General features: G+C 40.8%; 1 protein-coding gene across 2 annotated transcripts in view; it reads left to right on the top strand.

The window, feature by feature from the left end:
- Positions 1–20,816, top strand: part of MACROD2 (mono-ADP ribosylhydrolase 2) — an 861,356-nt gene that overhangs the window by 799,283 nt on the left and 41,257 nt on the right. For both annotated transcript variants that reach the window (XM_035553017.1, XM_035553016.1), the window contains exons 12-13: positions 11,295–11,357; positions 14,768–14,836. In XM_035553017.1, the coding sequence (XP_035408910.1) occupies positions 11,295–11,357; positions 14,768–14,836 (132 nt within the window). The remainder of the gene's footprint in view (positions 1–11,294; positions 11,358–14,767; positions 14,837–20,816) is intronic.

The following is a 20,816-nucleotide window of genomic DNA, read 5'->3' as shown; positions in this document are numbered from 1 at the left end:
TAACTGCTAGTAACATCCTGTCACTAACATTGTGACTGGTTGTTAATGGCAAGTACTTAAAGTAATAGCTGTCATCGCCTGGAAGGTGTGGGGGGACCCGAGAAATCTCATCCTGACTGGTCTTCTTTCATGCTTGCTTTCGTGCTGCGCTAAACCCAACTGAAATTAAAATACCAATTTTATGTTTGGATTAGAGAATTCCGTGATGACAAACCACACATCGATTTGTATGCAGGCTAAATGGGGTGTGGGATCATGGTGTCATTTTCCATACTCCTAAATAGGGAAAACAATAATAGTTTTTATGATATATATATGAGTGCTACTAAAAACCTTCATTGTATCAGTGTCTTAAAAAAAGAAAAAAAGAGGAGGAGGAGGGGGGAAAAAAGTGTCAGAAAACTGTAAACTTTTCTTTCCATTGGAAAAAGAAACGACGTTCCACTAACTATTTCTGTGGTTTACTAAATTCAGTCCCCTAGTTTACTATTCCTGTCAATGTTTTCCTGGTGACCTACAGTTCACTTTGTGGAATACAAACAAATGCGTCGGAAGGGTGCAGTAAATAGCGTGGCAGTAGAATGATTGCATTACCCTCGAGCTGTAAAATGCCTGAACTCCCTGAATTTGATGCTGCACAGTAGATTTTGCTGATGCAGAGTTGAGGCCTGTAACACATAATCACTGCTGCAGAATTTAATCTAGCAGGTGACGGAGTCCTTTTCTCCTTAGGCAGAAATCAAGCCTATAATGTTCAGGATTGAAAGTCTCAATTTAGACTTCAGAGTTGTTGAGTTGTTGTGTTGGGAAAAAAAGTAATTAAAGCGTTTGCTGGGGAGGGAGGTGCGGGGGAACCTGGATCAGATGTCGGTGGAATTACCTGTGCCTCTGTTTTGAAGAGGAATCACACAACTAGGCTCCAGACACTGAATTCCTATAAAGTTGCAGAGTGGCCAGAGTCTAATGCAGCACACCTGTGAGTCATTTCCATTTAAGTAAATGGGATTTGCACACATTTGTCTGAGAATAGGACTTACTTTCTGTTGTTCTAATTATTAGCTGTTGGTTTTGACTAATTGAAAGCAATGTTAACATGCAGCTTCGACAATTACAAAAGCTGTGAATACGTGACATGAACCAGAACCATGTGACCGCATGTCTGGATGATTTTATTTAGATAGGTAGGGGTTTGGCTTCACTTCCAAGGAAGTAAAGAAATCTTTTTTGTAAGATTTCTGGATACCTAATGCATGTAAGCAGTCACAGATAAAACACACTAAAGCCGAACTCTGTCTGAGGTCAACTTTGCTGAATTTTCCTCATGGTGAAACACAAGTGCTTTGTGTTCAGAGCGTTTTAACCTTCAGGTAGTTAACATGCTTTATGTACACAGAGTGTTTTTTTGTTTTTGTTTTTTTCTTTAAAAAGAAAAGAGAGAAAGAAAGAAAGAAAAAAGAAAATAAGTAGCTTTTAGCAATAAAACCTAGTCCAAAGATACTTACATTTAACACAATATATTATTTTCCCCTTGGTGCCATGACCAGGTATAAAATATTTAGCGAATATACACTGAGACAAAGGAAGCACCAGATATTTTTTCCTCTACGTAGCTGTCAGTGCCCTTTTAGACCGACAGTGGGAGTACAGCTTGCTGTTTTAGCAGCCTCCCGCCACCCTGAGATGCGTGCCCTCGTGGCAGCTGGTAAAAACTATTCTACCAGGTTCAGTAATATTTCTGCAGTAATATTTTCTACGGCATGCCAAGCTGGTTCATTGGCTGGAGGTAATGGAGCAATATCTTTTCAGTGCGTGTAAAAGTCTCCACAGAAGATCACAGAAAGTAGGCTCCTTCATTACTTCCCTCTCCGCAATCAAGGAAAGTCGGATAAGTGGCTGTATGTAAGGATCTTGTTTTGCAGTAAGCTAAAATAAACACTTGACATGCTAATGAAAGCAATTTTATACTGAACCTCTAAAGTATTAATGGTGTCTGTTATTATGCTATTAGATATATTGTTCTCTGCATTCAGACCATTGATAGCGAAAAGCAAATGTGAACTGCATAGCAGATTCTCCTGTCAGTTGTTGTATTTGGAGAAGTGAATATGCTGGATACACAGAGAAACTTTCTTTACTGCCAGGTTCCCTGCAGTATTTCAGGTTTTACATGTGCAAACATGCAGTGTAATTTATTTATTTATTTTCCCTGGGTCCTGCAGGGTGGGTAAAATCAGCCAGTGATGATTTTGCCTTTCCCTTGGTCATTGACAAAGCGATTATAAAGTCTGAAGTTAGAAGAATAGATTATTTTTTTGCACTAAACCAAGTTTGGGATGTCTTCACTAGCTTCATAATGCAAGGATGAAGTAATTACATAAACAAAATAGTGCTCAGCACAGCAGCCGTGAACTAGCACAAATGCCAAAGGTCACGTGTTCTCATCCTACTCATCCCTACCAAGCAAAATCAAGCTCTTTTTAAAGCAATCTAATGAATTTTAAAATGTTCCTTATTTCTCTTTATCTCCCCAAATGGCCTCCTATGTGTGCTGAACAGTGAGGGGTATGCAGTAGTTTTTCTTGATGCTGGGAGAAGCATAGCTGTTTGCCATTTCCTTCCTTCCGGATTTCTCAGTGAGATATAAAATGGAGCCTGCCCAAGAGCTGCTTCATCTATTCCCTTGTGGCCTGCAGGTGATCAATGTCATATCAAAGATGACTAATACAGCCGATAACAGCAGCATAAATGCCTGATCTTTCTTCTCCTCCAGGAGAAAGCCAATCAATCCATGTGGCAAAAGCCATTTCTGTGCCTTCCCGAGGTCAGGATCCTACTTGTTCTCCACTGAGGGATGTGAAGACAGAAGTGGAGTTCTGCAAGGTGTCTCGCTTGAGCTTTTCTCCTCAGCTCCTTCCAGAACGAAGTACTGGATTCTTCCAACAGATTGATAGCCTGTTGGTCTCGCAGTCACCTCAGCTGAGGCCCAGCATAGGTGTGAGGAGCTGGTCTGTTGGAATTGCTCATCTAGGATGAACTTAGCCTGCTTTCACTTCTCCTGGTGGGAAGAAGAACGGTTTGATGGATAAGCCAAGTCAGGAGGATCAAAATGAACACAAATCACCTTTAGGATAGTTGGTAGAGTTGGTTCTGTTGCCTGATGGGGGTCATTGCACTACCAACCTCAGAGCTTTCAAGGGCAACATCAAACATCTGAAATGTTCAGCAACGTCAGCAGTCAGGGCTCACTAGCAAGCTCCTGCCTCACTCCAGTCATGCTGCATCTACAGATGCCAGTCTTCTGATTTGAGTATGCGCTAGAAATGAGGCTAAATGGAGTTCCATCTTATCTCAACAACTCTTTGGTTCAGCAGGTCATGGCAATGAGATAGGATTCTCACCAAGAGGGAGGAGACACCCTCGCACCTCATTGCTTCACCAAGAAAGCTTTTGTCCAGCGACAAAAAATGCATAGTCTTGGGACTAGAAAATAAAACTCATTTTACAGTTTAATCCCTCATTTGCAATATTAGTGTAAGGCTTCCCCTTCTTGCTTCTCCCTTCTATACCATGATTTTTGCAGCTTTGCTGCTCTCTGCCTTGCTTCATAGAGTGGGGAATAGAGCGTATGCACTGGCAGAAGTCAGCAGTGCTGGGGCCTGTGCTCCTTCCCTGGGGCTGGGGAGGCATCTACAACAGCTGCGGCATGTTAGCTCTGCACAGCAATGTTCAAAGCATCTTTCCTATGGTCTTTCTAATACTATGCAGCCCTGATTTTCTCTTTAAGGTATGAATTAATATTAACAGGAGTCGACTTCTGATTAAGTTTGAAAATGTTACTTGATTCATACAGGCAATTCTTTTATCATTTGAGAAATTGTAGCTACATTTCTTCCTTACATCCTACAGGGCAGTAATATTCTTCAATAAATTTCTGCTCCATTGATAATATACCAGAAATGAACATCTAGACACATAATTATGCTTCAAAAACACACACTCTTGTTCAGCCTTAAAAGTGCTACTTCTTATTAAAGTAGCTTAGAAGTTACTGCATTCTTTTTACCACCAAACTAAATCCTTAAAAAAAAAATTAAATTAAGATAAAGTACTACAGATGAAATTCCCTGGAAAGCTTGTGTATCAAACATGTCCGTAAAATGTTTCACCTTAATGTAGATTGGTTATATTTAAAGTGATGCTATTAACCCCTATCCACTTTGGTTGATAGCTTCTTTTTTCACTCTTGTTTTGAAGTCTACCATCTGTCTTGACTGATTACAGCTCTCAGAGTATCAGGTGATCACTTTCCACTTAATCAGGGAAAAAACAGGACGTTATCTGTATTTTTATTCATATTTGCTCTCTGAGCAACCCCCTGTTAGAAGATTCTTTTCATTGCCGAAGTGGCTACCACTCTTTCATTAAATTGCTGTGCAGTGGTCACACGAGGCAGCTTGGAAAACGCAGCTCATTTTGGCCTCCTCAGGTGACACACCGTCCTGTTGCCTCAACCATTTAAATGCTCGGGTTTCTTTTAGCAGCCAGATGAATGTGTATGTAAACTGTACCAGGCAAACAGTTGCAATTCCTGTTTTCACACTACATGCATCAGAGCAGATTTTCTTTCTCCTGAGATGAGCTAAGGTGCAAAATACTAGGTTAGTAAACTGACTAATGCAATGTTGTCAAAGAAGAATTATACACAGTGACAAACCGACATACCTGCAGGGGACTCATCTGTCACAGAATTCCTTTCTCATTTCTAACCGTTAAGTGAATAACAGTAAAGCATTGTGATAGTTCAGGTCCAGCACAGAAGACAGAGTTAGTCCCTTAATTCTGAAACGTTAAGGCAAAATGGTAATGCGCTTGTTTTGGTTCGTGTTTCATGATGTTTTAGCAAGCTTGATCTCCTGTCTGGTTTCCCTGTCCATTTCTTCACTTTGTTACATTGCTGCACCACATGATATCAGGAACTATATGCAAAATAAAAAATAAAAAAGGAAAAAATGAGATACCTTTTATGTTTTATGGCTCAGAGAAGAAGCTGTGCCACAGCCCTTAATGGTGCTCAGTTACCTAGTCTCTTAGGCACACCAAGAAAGTACGAACGGGTAATAAATTGACATAGTAACGAAAAATTTATGATCATATCATGCACCTTCATGTATGGGGTTCCTTTCTTTTTCTTTCTGGTAAATAGAACTGCCTGTAGGGATGGGAGTCAGGACTCCTCCCTTCTGCTCTGAGCTCTGCCTCTGCTTGCTGCTCTTCAGCACGCATCAAATCACATGAGCAGTTTCTGTCCAATTTTCTACCCTATAACAATATATGAATAGGAATACTTGCACAGCACTCTGTGTATTTTTTGCATCAAAGTGCAAATTGTATCTTTGTTCTCCCTATGGACTGTTTATGGTGTCTAGGGCATGACGTCCATACTCCGGTTGTTTTGGAGAGCTCAGGCTTCCAGGAGATGTCTGCTTTCATCTGTTTTGAACAGACACAGTTGCAGATTGTCAGAAATAGCGATGATCAGCAGCTCTGGCAGTGAAATTTCAGATGTCTCTTGCCAGACACCTGTGTTGCAAAATCTGAATCACGGTATGTGTCACGCAGAAGAATATTACATCCATTGAGAAACCAGCCTAGCACAACATTCCCAGCAACATTATGGATGAAGAGGGTTGAGAGAAATCTGAGTGCTTTTGTCTTCTAAGCACCTCACTTGGTGCTGTAGCTGTTGGACCACACGTTGTCCCCTGGTTCTTCCCTAGCTAGCAAAGGTAGAGTGATGCAGAGTTGCTTGCCTTGTGATCCACAGAGGAGAGAGGGAAGGGGAACACACCTAGCAACTTCAGTGGGCTTTAGATTAGGCTCCCATATTTCTCAGGATGTTAAACAGTGAAATACAATGGTGTTATTTTTAACCTCTGAGATAATCCTCATGAGTTGCAGTTTTCTCATTCTTTTCCCACGCTCCCCAACAATTCTTGACAAAATGCCGCATGAAAATGAAAACCTGTTATTTATTAGGCTGACAGCCTCGCAAGGCTCAGTGCATTGATAGCAGAGCATTCAGGTCCCTGTCTGCAGTGAGCAACATTGTTGAAACGGCAAGGGGGGAATAAGTCTCATAACTTCATTAAACAATTACTGCAGATAATTCTTTACTACCCCTCCTAAAATTTACCCTACAGGGGTTATATGCAAGTAGTGATTAAAACTGACCTAAATCATAATTTAATTAAAATAAATTAAAATGCAAACTGAAAATGTTCAGTAACCTCAGGCCACCACCCTAATGATTCATTTTAATGCATGTGTAGTTCTACAATAATGGCCTTCGTGTGTATCTGCTTTTTGTTTTATGTCTGATATCATTTTGCCATTGGAACAGCCTGAAAATGGTTGCAGGCTGTATGGTCTTGAGTGTATATACAGATCTGTGTGTGCTTTCTTTTTGTATATTAGGAGTTTCACTGAAGTCTGCAGATCTGCTCATGTGCGTAGAATGCAACAGCTGTAAGATCGGGGCCTGTATTTTTAATTTTCTCATTAATTAGTTTCCCTGTTATCCTAGAACAACCTTCACATCATTAGTATGATTGCCGCGACAATATTTTTGTGCTGTAAAAAGGACAAATCAAAACTGTGGCATCTCTTATCTGCCACATCCCAGTTCACATTTGTCACAGAAGCATGGCCCCGCTTTGAGAGAGATTTGCCTGCCTGACCATGGGGGATTTGCATGGTTGGTTGCCCCCAGGAGAACCGGGGGTGCTCCTGGGATAGTAGGAGCCACGCGAGGATCTCACTGGGTCAAAGCTGGTGCTCGGGGTTGTGATGCACACACAGATATCCAGGAAGGACAAATGAGATGTGACCCTCAGGCGCTGGCCCTCTGCATCATTTATTCCTTCTCTAGGAAGGAGGAGGTAGTCTGAAAGAGCCTTACTCTGACTGTAGATGCTCTATGGCCGATAGAGTACTACTTTCTGCCTAGTGAAAATAACTTTATTATTAATAACTTCTATATTGGAAGGGTAGAAGTAGACTGGTTAGGCAGAATTTCTTCCTTTGACTAAAAGCATGTTATCTGTAATTCTGTTTTCTTCTGAAAAATGTCTTTTTGCACCAGTTTTTGACATTGACTATAGTCTTAGCTCTAAAAATGTCTCTGACTACTTATGAAGAAAGGGACTGCTGAGGAGTAGGTGTTTGAGAATCTGGCACTCATTCAGCTCTGAAATGGGAAGAGCCAAGAGGCCAGCAGACTATTAATATTTTTGACTTGCCATGTTTGTTGCAAGAGCAGTGAAAGATGTAAAAAGCCATGCGCCTCCGGGCTCTGGCAGAGCAAATGGGAAGAATACTAAAACCTGCTCTGGTGCTGCTGCTGAGAGCTTGTCCCCTGGACATTCACAGGGTTCTTGTCTCAGCCCTCTCCCATCTGACTGCTGGCTTATTATTTGTCATATCATCTGCTTTGTTTTGGGGCTGCTCCTGCAGCTGGCATATCACTGTGCATGCTAAATACCTCTCCTTAACATAAAGTGGGCAGACGCTCATAGAGTATCCGGTTTTCTAGCTTAGTTAGAAGTGCTGCCGGGTTTGCCAGCTTGCTGAGTGTGCTGATTGATCGCTGCTTAGCCTGTTTGCTACCAAATATAAATGAGGGTATATATCATTTGGGGAGAATTTCCTTGCTGATCCCAAAGAAAAAGGCCAAGAGGGGAGAGCAAGCTCCTACTCTGCAGTAGTCAGCTTGGCACAGGAAAGGAAAATACATGGCCAGGAGTAGATATTTTAGTGTCTGATGTGCTTATTTTCTTTGTATCGTGCTACTGTAATTCTCAAGGTCCTGTTTTTTCATCTGACTGCCATGCTGGGGAACAGAAACAGATGTTCCCATTTGTCTTTTGATGTGGCTAAAAATCGTTTACATTTGCTGGCCTAAAATGACACGACATGTCATTTGCCACTTTTTCCATCTCCTTTGGAGTGAGTGACAGATCGCTGTTCAATTACCAGTATAATGAAAAGGCAGATATTGCGAGGACAGTTTTCACCTAAAGGAAATGCAATCGCCAGTAGCTGCAGTAGTGGAAAAAGAAGGATGGCAGACACTGTAGAAGCCATCCAGTAAGAAAAGACATTTTTAGTATTAATAACATCAAGGGGAAGACTCAAGGGAAATGCACAGGGTCTGGATTTCCTGCCTGGAGAAAAGGAGAGCAGGGGTGAATAAAAATATGGTGAAAAACAGGCTTGCTTCTCTTCTAAAATATGTTTTCAGTTCTTTGCCTTCAGCATGTGCTACTTAAAGCCTTCCCATTTTCTCAGCACCCAGCTCCAATGGAGAGCAATAATTACTGAAAGCCTCTTCAGTAGAAGACGCTTGGTGAGAGGTTCATTAGAAAAGAAAAAAAATGGAAAAAAATGTTTGTCAAATGCTTTGGGATTAGCCACTTTTCCAGCCAACAGTTGGCTTTCTTACCGGAGTGTTCTTACTCCGCTTCCTCCCTTTCTCCTGAGATGAAGAGGTTCTCCAGGCCAAACAGAGCTTAACCCTTCACTCTGCGAGTCACTGCCTTCAGGATCACTTGCCCGCTCTTAATTTTTTAGTGTTTCCCTTTCTCTAATTCTAGCAAAGTCACTTTGCAGGCACAACATGTACTTTCCGTATGCTGATCAAGATTAATTCTCATGTCGTAGTCCAGTCAGTCTGTTAGACTGGGTCAGAGTACAAGAGGTGAAACTTTTGCTTAAAGTCTTCTACATTTTTCATTTGAGAGGAACAAAATGAAGTGTTACATGGAAAACGTGTTAAGAATCCAATATACAGTGCTGTAATTATCATTCCATTATTCCAGTTTTAAACAGTGAACCCCTAGTGAAATAATAGCCTTAGGATGGACAAAATGTACTGATGAATATGTGCACTGTCCAATAATCTGGTGAAGGAGGTGACCTGTTAAGCTTTCTTTTGAGGTGTAAGTTGGGTATGGGAAAGTGACTTTAAAAAAAGGTGTAGTCCCTCGAAATAAATATGAATGAATCCCTTAAATACCGTATTTTAGCCAAATAACTCATGGTTATAGTCATGCTTATTATAATGGATGTAGCAACAAGTATCATCTAGAGTTGTGGCTTTGCGTTGTGAATGCAGTAAGGTAATTGCTGAGATGATTTTCAGTGACGTATCGGGAGCTACTGTTTATGCATGACCTGCTTTTTCTGAATATGAAGTCCTTCTGTGCGAAGCAAAACGTTGCACTTGGCCATAATGAAATCCTTTCTGTTTTGGCACCACTTGTTTAACAGTGATGCAATACTCTCTTTCGATCTGACTTAATGGTAAAGATTTTTCAAGTGTCACTGCGCTATTTTGTTACAGTATTGTCTCGAACGTACTGTTCCTTTCCGCAGCTCTCCAGCTAGACGACTTTATCCCTCTGAAACACAGCCTGGTGACATAAAGGATTTTTTTCCTTATTTATTAATTGTCTGCTGCAAAGCTTGCAAAGTCCCAGAGCTGTGTTTTAAAAGAGGAGGGGCGGGGGAGAGAAGAGTTTGCCTTCTAGCAGGGCTAACTTTCTGATTTGCGTGCAGTCCTTGTATTGTGCGTGGACAGGCAGAATGATTTAAAGGGAGTGGGGGAGAAAAACCCAGCTGGTTTTATCAAGCCGTTTTGGTCATCCATGTAATGCAATTTTTTTACAGGTTAGAGCTCACTAATGTCATAAGAAACGACTATTTCTAGTCATCTGTTAAGGCTGGTTAAAGTCAGGGCAGAGAGCTACCAGATGGGCAGGAGGCCCGAGCCATGGCCATCAGCTGTTTCCTGCCTGCCTCGCCGGTCACAGGCGGGGTGTGAAACTCCTGCTCCATCTCTTCTGAGAGCGGCTCTGTGCGGGGCCGGCCGGGAAACACTTCTCCACGAGTCCCATCTGCTGGATGCCGAGATGTATTGCCTGCTGGAGAGAGCGCAAGCATCATACCTCAGCCTCTAAATCTTAGCCGAGTGCAGCGTGCAACCAAGAGATGCACGCTCGCTTCTGAAAAACATGCCCTTCCTCTGTTTTTCTTCCATCCACCTAATTGCATTTGGGTTGCTGCTGTACTCTTCAACAGACTCCATGTGTTAAGTAAAAGCAAGGTGGCAGCGCAAAGAACTTCAACCGTGTTGCTTTAGAGAAGCTGTAATCAGAAAAACCCAGGAGCCAGAAAAGATCACAGCAAAAAATATGCGTATCATTATCAAGCCATTTACAGGCCTGGGAATGAATTTCCTTTCTCCCAGCGTATATGCTCAGCAGTCAGTTTTTCAAATGCCTCATTAAGGCTGGTAGTCAGCTGCTCTCACCGTCTTTCTCGCCATGCTGGAAGAGAGGGAGCACAGCCATCGCATCTGATCCAGCCTGCTGCACGGCAGCCTCTAATGTTGTTATGAAGCTAAAAGAGTGTTCTCCATCACTGAAAGTACACATTTCCCGATATGTTTCTGAGCGGGCCAAGCGAAGGTTGAGAGCTTGGTCTCATGTCCATAGTCTGGCTTTCCCCAGGGTATTACTTTTCTCTGTGGTAATTCACTGTTTGGTACCTGCCTTCAAAAAGGGTGCTGGAGGGAGGAAAATGGATAACGAATGCGAATGCAAAGTAGTGGAGAAAATTGGGAATGAATGTGAATGTAAAAAGGGGGGAAATGCATTAAATCCTAGCAATCTCACTGTGGTTTATTTTGCCCTCTCCTTTGCAGTCATTTGTGATGCATTTTGATACTTTATGTTAAGTGGTGTTGAGCCTTTTGCTTTAAAATAAAATTCAGGCAATTCTCCCTCTCCTCCTCTTACCTTCCATAGCTATTAAAGTAGGTTCTGCAATCTGAAGCACAGCCACTTCAAGGCTCTTGTGGAAATGTTACTGGAGGAAAATAATCCTAGAAAAAAAACTTTAGAAAATAAATAGAATAAGATCATACAACAATTTTATCTATTGCAGACAGTGTTTAGGGAAAGATATGTTTATTTTGTGTACAGATATTTCTCATGTGCCTACTAAGGTAAAAATCTTTAATCTAACCCCCCTTCCCCAGATGGAAATGTGACGCTTTTAAATGTAGCTGGTTATGTTTGCCATTTGTTCAGTTTACCTTTTCCTCTCTCCCCTTTTATCACAGGGCCTTGCTGTAAATGAGCAGTTTGAGCTGCATTGGTGACAATTAATATTGCTGCTGCTGTTACCAATAAACAGATGCATCGTAACTAATTGTTGTGTGGTTTTCTCGATAGGTGGTAACAGCACAGAGGAGAAGCAAAACATGGAAGACACTGAGGGCCCAAGCCGAGAAGCAGGTAAGTGCACAGTTCCTTAAAGGACTCTGAGGTTTTATCCACCCTGGAACAATAACCCTCGTCAATGCTACTGAGGGAACACATTTGTAGATTTTCACCAGATTAGCTCCGAGCTCGTGCAAGTCTCCAATTATAGACCACAACTCCATTCATTATGAATGAATGAATTGCAATACAGGAATACAGATTTCCCTCTTTAACCTACCAGCTCCACATTCCCTCTTTAAAGTGGACTACCTCTAGCTGATCCTCTAACTAGAGAGAAATATTTCTATTTCTCTGTCTACACCAGAGTAGCACTCTGCATACAATAAAAAAGGGGGGGGGGGGGGGGGGTGGGAATGGGGTAGAAGGGGAGCAGGGAGCAGGGAAGGAAATTTGGGAAAGGTGGAAGCAGTCTTTCTGTACCAAGAACCATACTTCTAAAGTTTTCAGTTTTCAATAAATTGTCTACACAAGTCTACAAGTCTCTGGGGTTATGAAGATTTAAATCCATACAGAAAGACATTACAGATACTGTGAACAAATGCCAGAGTTCACGAGCAGTGGATTTTGCAGATGGCATGATTATAAATTACATATTACAAGGTAGCAAGTTCAGTATTTTAAAATGCAATGTCACTCCATGTTTGCAATAGATTTTTTTCTATATTTTTTCCATTTCTAGTTATATTTTTAATTGTACCCTACTCTGTTCAATGCAAAAGACTTAAGAATTAAGCAGTTATCAAAAGAGCTGATGTAGCAATCAAAATGCTTGTAAATACCCTTCTTTCCTAGGATTTCTTTTCGTAGCATTACCTGCAATACAATACGTTTCCTGGTTATTTTTTTCTCATAGTAGTGCAGGATGCTACCTTAGTTCACAGAGCATGAAACGTTTTTATAGAGAGCTATCTTTTTAATCAGATTTAAAGATTGTTATCAATATGTGGAAAACTGAGCTGAAGAAGGCCAGCCAGTAAATGCAGCAGAAAAAAAATAGAAAGCCTGGAGTCTTGTCTGATCTGTTTTGCATACTGTATCACGACTCTTTCCAGAAGAGGAACTCATTTGATGAGGGCCCTTGTTTGTCCCACACAGTGAGCACTATGCGTGTGGTAGCGCAGCATTTCTCCCTGCTCTCCCCTGGGCAGTCTTCTGCAATCGTGTGTTAACAGCTGATGCTGGTAGCCTCAAGTACTTGAAGTCCCTCTGTATTTTTTGTTGCCTTCGTCTCTGCTTCTTTACATCCCCACACGTGGCAGGCAGTGTGAGGTGAGGACATAGGCACACAGCCCTCTAGCTTTGGACTGGGGCCCTTTATCCTCCCCAGGATAAGCATACTGGGGTATTTTGTATGCGCTGAAGGACAACCATGTTTCCTTTCCTGGGTTTTTACTGTTATGCTGGTCGGGCAGAAGTGTGGAAGGAGTTGACCTGTCTGAATTCAGGCTCTTTTTAATCTCTTGCTAGGCAGGGGGATCTCTTTGCTCAAGCAATGCAGAGCTTTTAACTGTACCAAATACTGCTTGGCTCCTAGCTCAGGATTACTCCAGCTGCAGAGATTCCTGTTAAACTCAGTTATGTTACTGTCTATAGATGCCAAATATAGCCCACTGTACTTGTCAACTGTATTGACTCTGATGGTATGTATATTTCCTTGGTGTTTTGATTTGCAAAACAGCTGGAGTGAATGTGGTAAGTTTCATTTTTCCTAAGAGAAGAGAGGGGAATGCACGTCTCTTAATTATTACTTTGCTGCTGGAGGTGTGTTAAATGCATTGTGTTTTTTTCTTTTTTTTCTTTCTTTTCCAAAACTGTCATTATGACTTGTTATGTTAGAAGCTGTCATACCTGGTTTATCAGAGATATCATGTATGCTCTTGTGCTATCTCATATTGGTAGTCATGTTTTGTTACTCTCATGAAGAGTGTCAAAGAAAGGATCTAGACTTTTTAAGTCCCATATCCAGAAAACGTCATATTGCAGTAACTCGCCTAAAGACATTCCTACGCATGAATCACCTCCTCAGACACAAGCACACAGCGTTACAGAAAAAAATTATTTGACTTAACATTTGTCGCTACTGGTTCACCTACTGATAAGAACAGAGAGGTGTACAATTACCTCCAGTGAGTAATGTTCAGCTGATGAATTGCTGCCACTTTCCACATTCCTCAACTGGGGAGACAAAACATCATCAGTAATTTCTAGGGTTGCTGCTTCTGTTCCCTTCCTTGGTGGTAGGAAATGACCTGATATTCTAAGATACACAGTTGTGTGGATAAAACTGTTCTAAACACCATGAAAGATAATTGTAAGGAGCAATCTCTTCAAATGTTCAGGTTCTTATTTGTATTTTCTAAACCAAAAGGCATAACCTTCATCTGAGTATGACAAATCAAAAGTCATTACTTTAATATCGTAAAAGAAAACATTGGAGAAAAAAATAGAAACTGTAGTCTTAGCCAGTCCATTACATAAAGATTTATATATTCTTATTACATAGTACATGAAAAAGCCAGTTATAGCATACAAAGACTGGCCTAAAATAGTTCAGCTATTACATTGTTGTTTTTTTTTTTTGTTTTTTTTTTTTTTTATAATCTGGCCTCTGTCCTATCATCAGTGAACTTCACAGTTAAGATGTGGAAAACAAAATGGCAGGTGGTTCAGAGCTCTTGTTTCAAGCTTGTTAAAAATATTCAATGAGTATATTGGGGGAAGGGGGGGGGATCAGAATCACCAGAGGCAAGTCTTGTGAAAGAAAAGAAAGAATAAAAATGAAAGCAGGTTTCCAAAGTTTTTAGATCACAAAAATTGCCAAGAAAAAGCAACAGTGAAGGTGAAAAAAGTCTGTTAAATTCAGGTACTAATTACTAACTTAATCTAATAAAGATCATGGTTTTAGCAGCATGCTCTGACATTCAACATCTATGCACCACAGATTTTCAGGGACTTGCTAAATTTCGGGCCTGATTCACGAAAGCTTCTGTTTTCAGGAAAGCGTTTGCATTTAATCATTTTGATTCCAACGGGATTCGCGGACATGAGTAAAGTTAAAGAATGGCTTAATTGTTTTTTTCTCAAAATAGATGGATTAAATTATAAAAGGAGTCTCAAAGCAAAAAGCACAGCAGCCTGTTCATGAAATTGATAGCAGTTCCTCTCTCTCTATTATGGGAAATTGAAATACGGACTTTAACTGGCAGTACTGTAATCTAAGTTTACCCCTGACTTAGGGAAGACAATCAGACCAGTAATGGCCAGCAAATACAATGTGAATGGACGGAAGCCCAGAAAATCAAATTCAAGTATAGTATCGTGCTTCAGATAAGGTGTAATGCCTTTTTTTTTTTCCCAGTAAACCAGTTCATCATTTTGCCATCTAATGAATAACGTCTCTTTAATTTCCTTGGTTCTTATAGATGAGATGAAACCTTCAGCTGTAGCCAGCCTATCATCATCAGAAGCCACAGAGCCGTGTGAGGATAAAGGTACAGATTGTAAATTACATTGCAAAATACCCAATCCCAAGAGGACGTTTCATAAAGCTGTATTTTTCTTTGTCTGGAAATTGCTAAAATCACAGTTAAACCATACAGAAATAGGTAAATGCTTGGATTTTGATTTACAAAAGTCTTTGTAATAAAACTACTTGGCACCAGCTGTTGTGCTGGTAGGAGAGATGCCGTGAATTCCTAAGTCCCCTTGTTATGGAGGTAATACTGCAATATCATACATGACATGTCAGAAATTAGCCTGAAGCTTGGGCTCGCTGTGATGACTCATGCGTAAAGTTAAGCGTGCGCATCTATCTCAGCTGTGTTAGCTCCCTATTCAGTGCTCTCCTGATGGGGAAAAAGAAAAACACAATAGCTATAAACACATCAAGAGGAGACAGAAGGAGTTGAAGTCATAATTGAGAGGGAGAAAGTAATGTTTATCTTGTGCAGACTGTGCTGGGCACTCAGATCATTTAGTTTGTGATAAATATTTGAAAGTGTCACGGGGCCAAATGACAGGGAGTTTAGGAAACAAGAAAGAGAGATGATCTAATTTAAATGTTTCAAGCTGAGATTTTTCCTGTGGAGTTGTTGGTTTGCAGATAGGAACCAGTGCACAGACCTACTGTTTTTGACACTGTTATGGTATCACGCTATTAATTGTTTGTGCCGCTCTATGGTTTTTGGCATCTGGGGGGGGTGGAAGGGGGGTGTCAGGAAAAAGCCTGGGTGATTTATAAAATGTTCGCTACTGGTAATTCAAAACAGGAGTTGTGCTATCTATAATAAATGCAGTCCATCAGTACAACCTTCAAGAAAGCCTAATAGAAAATTGTAATGCATTTTACTGAGATAACATAATTATTAACATCCATTAACTTATTTATTTTAAAAGATCGAATGTTTAATTCAGCGTCACTGCTTGACTCTCTTCTCATTTTTCTAGATAAGTGTGACGGGGTGTGAGATCTTGCCCTTTTGTTCCAAAAGAACATGCTAGAGAGCCCGCATACTTACCTGATTATGAGTTCAAAGCCTTGCACAGGTTGATTTAAGTGCTCTCTCAACTGATTGATTGATACTGTGGGGAAAAAAAAGCCCTCAAACCCTTGCCAGAATACTGGCTTTTGCTATTGATATCTTCACAGATTAAGGTCATGGCAAGGCTAGTTTAAGGCAGGAATACTGATAGATTCAGCCCCAGCCATAGCTGGCAATTACCTGTCACTCATCGCTCTTTTCTCAGTGACACTTGGCCTTTTTATGTATACTGTATTTATGTGATCACCCATTGGATGTGCTTTTTGATGCTGTGTAATGTGAGGCCCACGGTGGGTTTTTGGATTAGGATTTCTTGTTGTTGTTGTTGTGTGCAGTCTTTACCAAAGATCCAAATGTTTTGCTAGTGCTTTGAGTGCTTGTTCATGACTATGACATCCGTGCCTTTTGATATGCTGTTCAGTAACCATCTCTGTGGTTTTTTGATGCTACAGTTTTTTGACCTTTTGTATTAGTTGCCTCTTCTCAGGAAAGTAGCTGTCTTTGTGTTATGCCTCTCGCTTTTCCTATAGTATTCTAAGAGAATAATGTTTTCCCCTCTTCTCTCAAGAGGCTGGCAGAAGAAGAGATGGTAACCTGAGAAGCCCAAAGGGTCATTACTCTTGGATGTCCTACTTCTCCTCAAAAATAAGACAGAAAGCATCTGGTAGGGGAAAAGGAGTGAGACAGACTCTCCTCCATATATTTTGTGTGTAAAGTCATGCTAGTACAAAGGAAGGAATGGTGGGGAAGAGAGCCTGTTTCGGAATTAGATTGCTAGTTATTTAAGGGAAAACCAAGAGTTTTGAACGATGAGACTGCCGCATCCATCAGGCCATGGTTTTAATCCTTATTTGCATTAGCATATTCTCAATTTTTCAGATTTTAGATGTTGATTTAGTTTAACATTGAATACTGGTGTTACAAAAAACTTGCTACTGCTTAGGAAATGGCACTTTTACAAAATCCTGGCATTTCTGAAAACACCTGCTGCTCCCAAAATAAATTTCAGCCTTCAAATTGTTTGCCCACTGAGTTAACGCAACTAAAACCTGCCAGGTTCTGGAACATACTCATTTCTGTAGTTTATCCTCAGCTAAATGACCTGGATGTAAAGCATTCAAAGAAGTTATGTTTTTCTATTTCTTTCACCTAATTACCATGGAACGAGATTTGTGGTGAAGAAGTCTAGGCTACAAACTTCCAAAATGCATGGTTTAAACCACTCAGAACAGGAGGTTTCCAAGCCTGCTGTGGCAGTTCAGCAGTCTCTCTAATGCCAGTTCTGGTGAGTGCACGGAAACGTGTATTTTGACTTGGATTAGCATCAGCTAGTAAGTTTTCCACTCCTTTTTTTCCCCCACATATTTCTGGGATCAGAAAATAGTGAGCACACTGAAATGCTTCTTTTCTGTTCTAAAACATGTGGCTGCTCAAAACGGATCCCGCTGTCTCTCAGCCTGAACATCGTGGCTTGGCAGGCCAGATACAGTGATAAATTTTTTCTCTCCCTTGGTTAGAATTATTTCTGTGATGACTTTTATCATAGCTCTCAATGAATATTGCCAGTGGCAGACTGTCACGAAAAGGGTTCTGCCAGTCCCACAGTAGCACAGCTCAACACTTTTTGGTAGGGTCCGTGGCAGAAAATGGTAGGTCTCACGCCAGCCCACGCTCTAATTCAGGAACACGTTCCTAGTCAGGAGAGCACTTTAACTTGTTGGGAATTTATTCAAGTGTTAATTTTCTTCTCTTCAAAGGGGCTTTTGAAGCACAAGCATCTATGCTATCATGAAGTTCTAATATTTTTTCTTAACTGGAGCCTTCTTTATCCTTTTTTTTTATTTATTTAAAGGGAAGGGAAAGGATGAGAAAAGGGAAGTACAGTTCATAATAGAATGTGCTGAACAGTGCAGGAATAATGCTTCAAGGAGCTGTGATGGAAAATGAAAATCTACTGTGGGATTACATGTCCCACATTATTGTGTGCTCGTATCTCTCCTGTCATTCATAAGAGAGTCTGTCCATAAAAAAAAGTTCATGTGGGCACAGTTCACATGTGGTCTTTGAACAGACGGAACTTCCTGAGTGCCCTGTCGTCAGGAAACAAAGCAGAATAGTCATATTACAAGAATATCAAGACATTTGATGTTATGCTGTGGAGGTGTCCTCTTACTTCAGCCTGTGCCAAGCTTCTCTTTCCACTGTCTGGAAATAGAGCAAAGAAATGTTGCAATTTTACCCTTGAAAACTTGCATGCATATCTATTAGCTCTCGAGGAGAGAGCTGACACCACTCGGCAGCACCTTCGTAGCGCTTCATTACTGTGCATATGGAAGTAGATCCTTTTATACACAGCGTATTTCAAGTTAGAGATGCTCCTCTTTATGAAGTGGAAGGACAGAAGAAAGTGATTAAGGCCATTAATGTTTATGCAGCAGATAAAACATGTATCAGACAGGCTGCACTCAGTCTGGAATGCCTGTCCACACAAGATTGTGCTGGGACTACCAACTCGTTTTAAATGGACCGAGTGTGTGTGTGAGAGAGAGTGTGTGTTCTTCATTTGCTTCTCATATACCTGTCCTACCGATTATTATTTAACTTGACTTAATGATGGGGCTTTCTGGCAGAAAAATGAAAAAAGGAAATGGATTTAGCACAGATAAAGAATGAACTCCCCATTATGTAATCATGGGAAAGTTTCTGTGCACAATACACCGATTTTAATTCATTAGCACTTAATAAGAACTGAATTTTCATTTGAAGGTCAACTAAATTAAATCATATGCTAATTAATTTTAAAAATAAAGGAGCGATTAATTATTTCCAGGTGTTCACCAAAGTCTGCGCTCCTGCGGGAGTGCCATTTAAAGCAAGCCACTATTTTTCTATGTTCTTCGAAATGGAGTCAGGTTCAGTAAGCTGGAGAGTTTATGTTGTCAGAGACTGCATTAGGTATATGCCTTGGCTAGAGTCGAGCCCTAAAAACTCACTTTGTACAACCCAGAAGCCTGCAAGTATCTTGCGTGTAAAACATACAGGATATATAATTCCTGTTTGGCCAGCTGTAGTTCTCACCATGGAAAAATCTTGGTGTCCTAAAGACATAAATGATTGAGAAGGGATAACCAGAAAGATATAGCATTTCAAATCCAGGGGAGCTGGGTAAATTGGCATAAATTAGACATTGATGAGTGGGTGAAGCAGACTGACTGGAAGGCCAGTGTGCTCAAAAAGAGGTGTTTAAAATCAGCTCTTAAGTATATATTAAGACATCTGAATGAATGACCCGATTTTCAGAAGTGCTGAGCGCTCAGCAGCCACCAATGAAATGTTTTTACTTTACCCTTGGGCTATGATTAGGCCTGGAAAATTTCAGCCTGAAAAAATTCAATTATAGGTAACTGAGAAAGAACCTTTTTAAATGGAAGAGTTTCAACACCCCCAACTGTAGCTGTGGCTCCGTGTGCCAGCTGCAGGGATAACATTTTTCTCTCCCTTGGTTAGAATGATTTCCGTGAAAGCAAATTGGCTAATGCAAGCTAAATGATGTGGTGGTGGGGGGGGTTATTTATTTATTTTTATTTTCAACCAGGTACATAAACATCAACGTCCAACCAAATGCCTGTTCTCTTAGCACCATCATAATGGTCAGTGTGAGCTGTACGTGATGCAGGTTACTCACTTTTCCTTTTAATCTGACCCATCTCTGTAGCATTGTGCATCCAGACAGGGTCGAGGCCATAAACTACTCAAGAGATATTTCTGCTTTACCATTCTCCCGTACAGGCAGCTGCAACAGCTGACACTAATCTGCTTAGCTGGTTTATTTAAATCCTACTTATTTTTAAATATTAGCTGACCTGAAGCCATCCAGCTGCGCTCCCGTCAGTCTGACCAGCACCTACTCCTTCCAGCTCCTCTCTCCTACCTTCAGCTGGGCAGCACCTTCTCCTGGGAAGGGTCTAACTGAGACCACCAGGTTTTTCTCAGCGTTTTCCTTACCCAGTGCCCCATGCAATGGGCCCTGCCCTGGCGGCAGCAGCAGGGTGCCCACAGTTATCTTACCAACTGCACCTGAAATATCTCTTGTGGACAGAAGGGGAAGTTAGAGGAGATGCCCTTCTGGCAGCTGGAAGCATGAGTGAGTGGGAGCATTACCCGCTGGACCCCACCTGGGGAGATGAAGTGCCTGCTGTATTACCTGAACACTTGCAAAAATCTCTCTACAGGTTGTTGCACCCAAAAAGGTCTGTTTTACCAAGCCATATAAACTTGGGCTCAAATAAATCTAATCCATCATAAAGATAGATTAAAATGAAATCTTGGTGGATATAAAAATAACATTTTAAAGTCAAAGCTCAAGAATATCTCCCTAACTTCTTATAAATCACCATTTTATAGTACTTCATTTTAAGACATTTTCCTCGGTTTATGAGGCAAAAGAATACCCTAATCATGTGGCAGCCTCCGTGCACACCATTACCTGTAATTTTAGACGCCTGCTTGATTTCTTTCACTCTGGAAATATTCCAGTCATTTTTCACAGTATCATGCTTAAAAAATAAAATGCACTGAACCTGCCTCTTTCGTAATGGCCAGCTTTTTCCCTCTTTAATCGTCTTACAGCTCCCTAAAATGTGGTGATTTATCTATGCTGTGTGCAGGACCCAGGTGTGTTACACATTAGAAATGACTCAGTAAATAAGCCATACAGAGAGTAGCTGGGGAAGTGAATTTTAAAAGATCATTAAAACCACTTAACATTCAGATCTTACCATTTCTCCTCTTCCTAAGCATTTGCAAAATTTTGTTTGAGCAGTGTTGCTTTGTACAATCAAAAAAAAAAAAAAACACATGAATGACATGGAAAAACAGGGGGTTTTATGCAGTCTTTATACAAAATAATGTCTGATTATTGGCAGGAAGA

This window comes from Cygnus atratus, chromosome 3, assembly GCF_013377495.2.
Source record: "Cygnus atratus isolate AKBS03 ecotype Queensland, Australia chromosome 3, CAtr_DNAZoo_HiC_assembly, whole genome shotgun sequence".
NCBI classification, from domain to species: Eukaryota; Metazoa; Chordata; class Aves; order Anseriformes; family Anatidae; genus Cygnus; species Cygnus atratus.
Note: the sequence above shows the minus strand (reverse complement) of the source record. Positions and strands in the feature narration are given on the sequence as shown.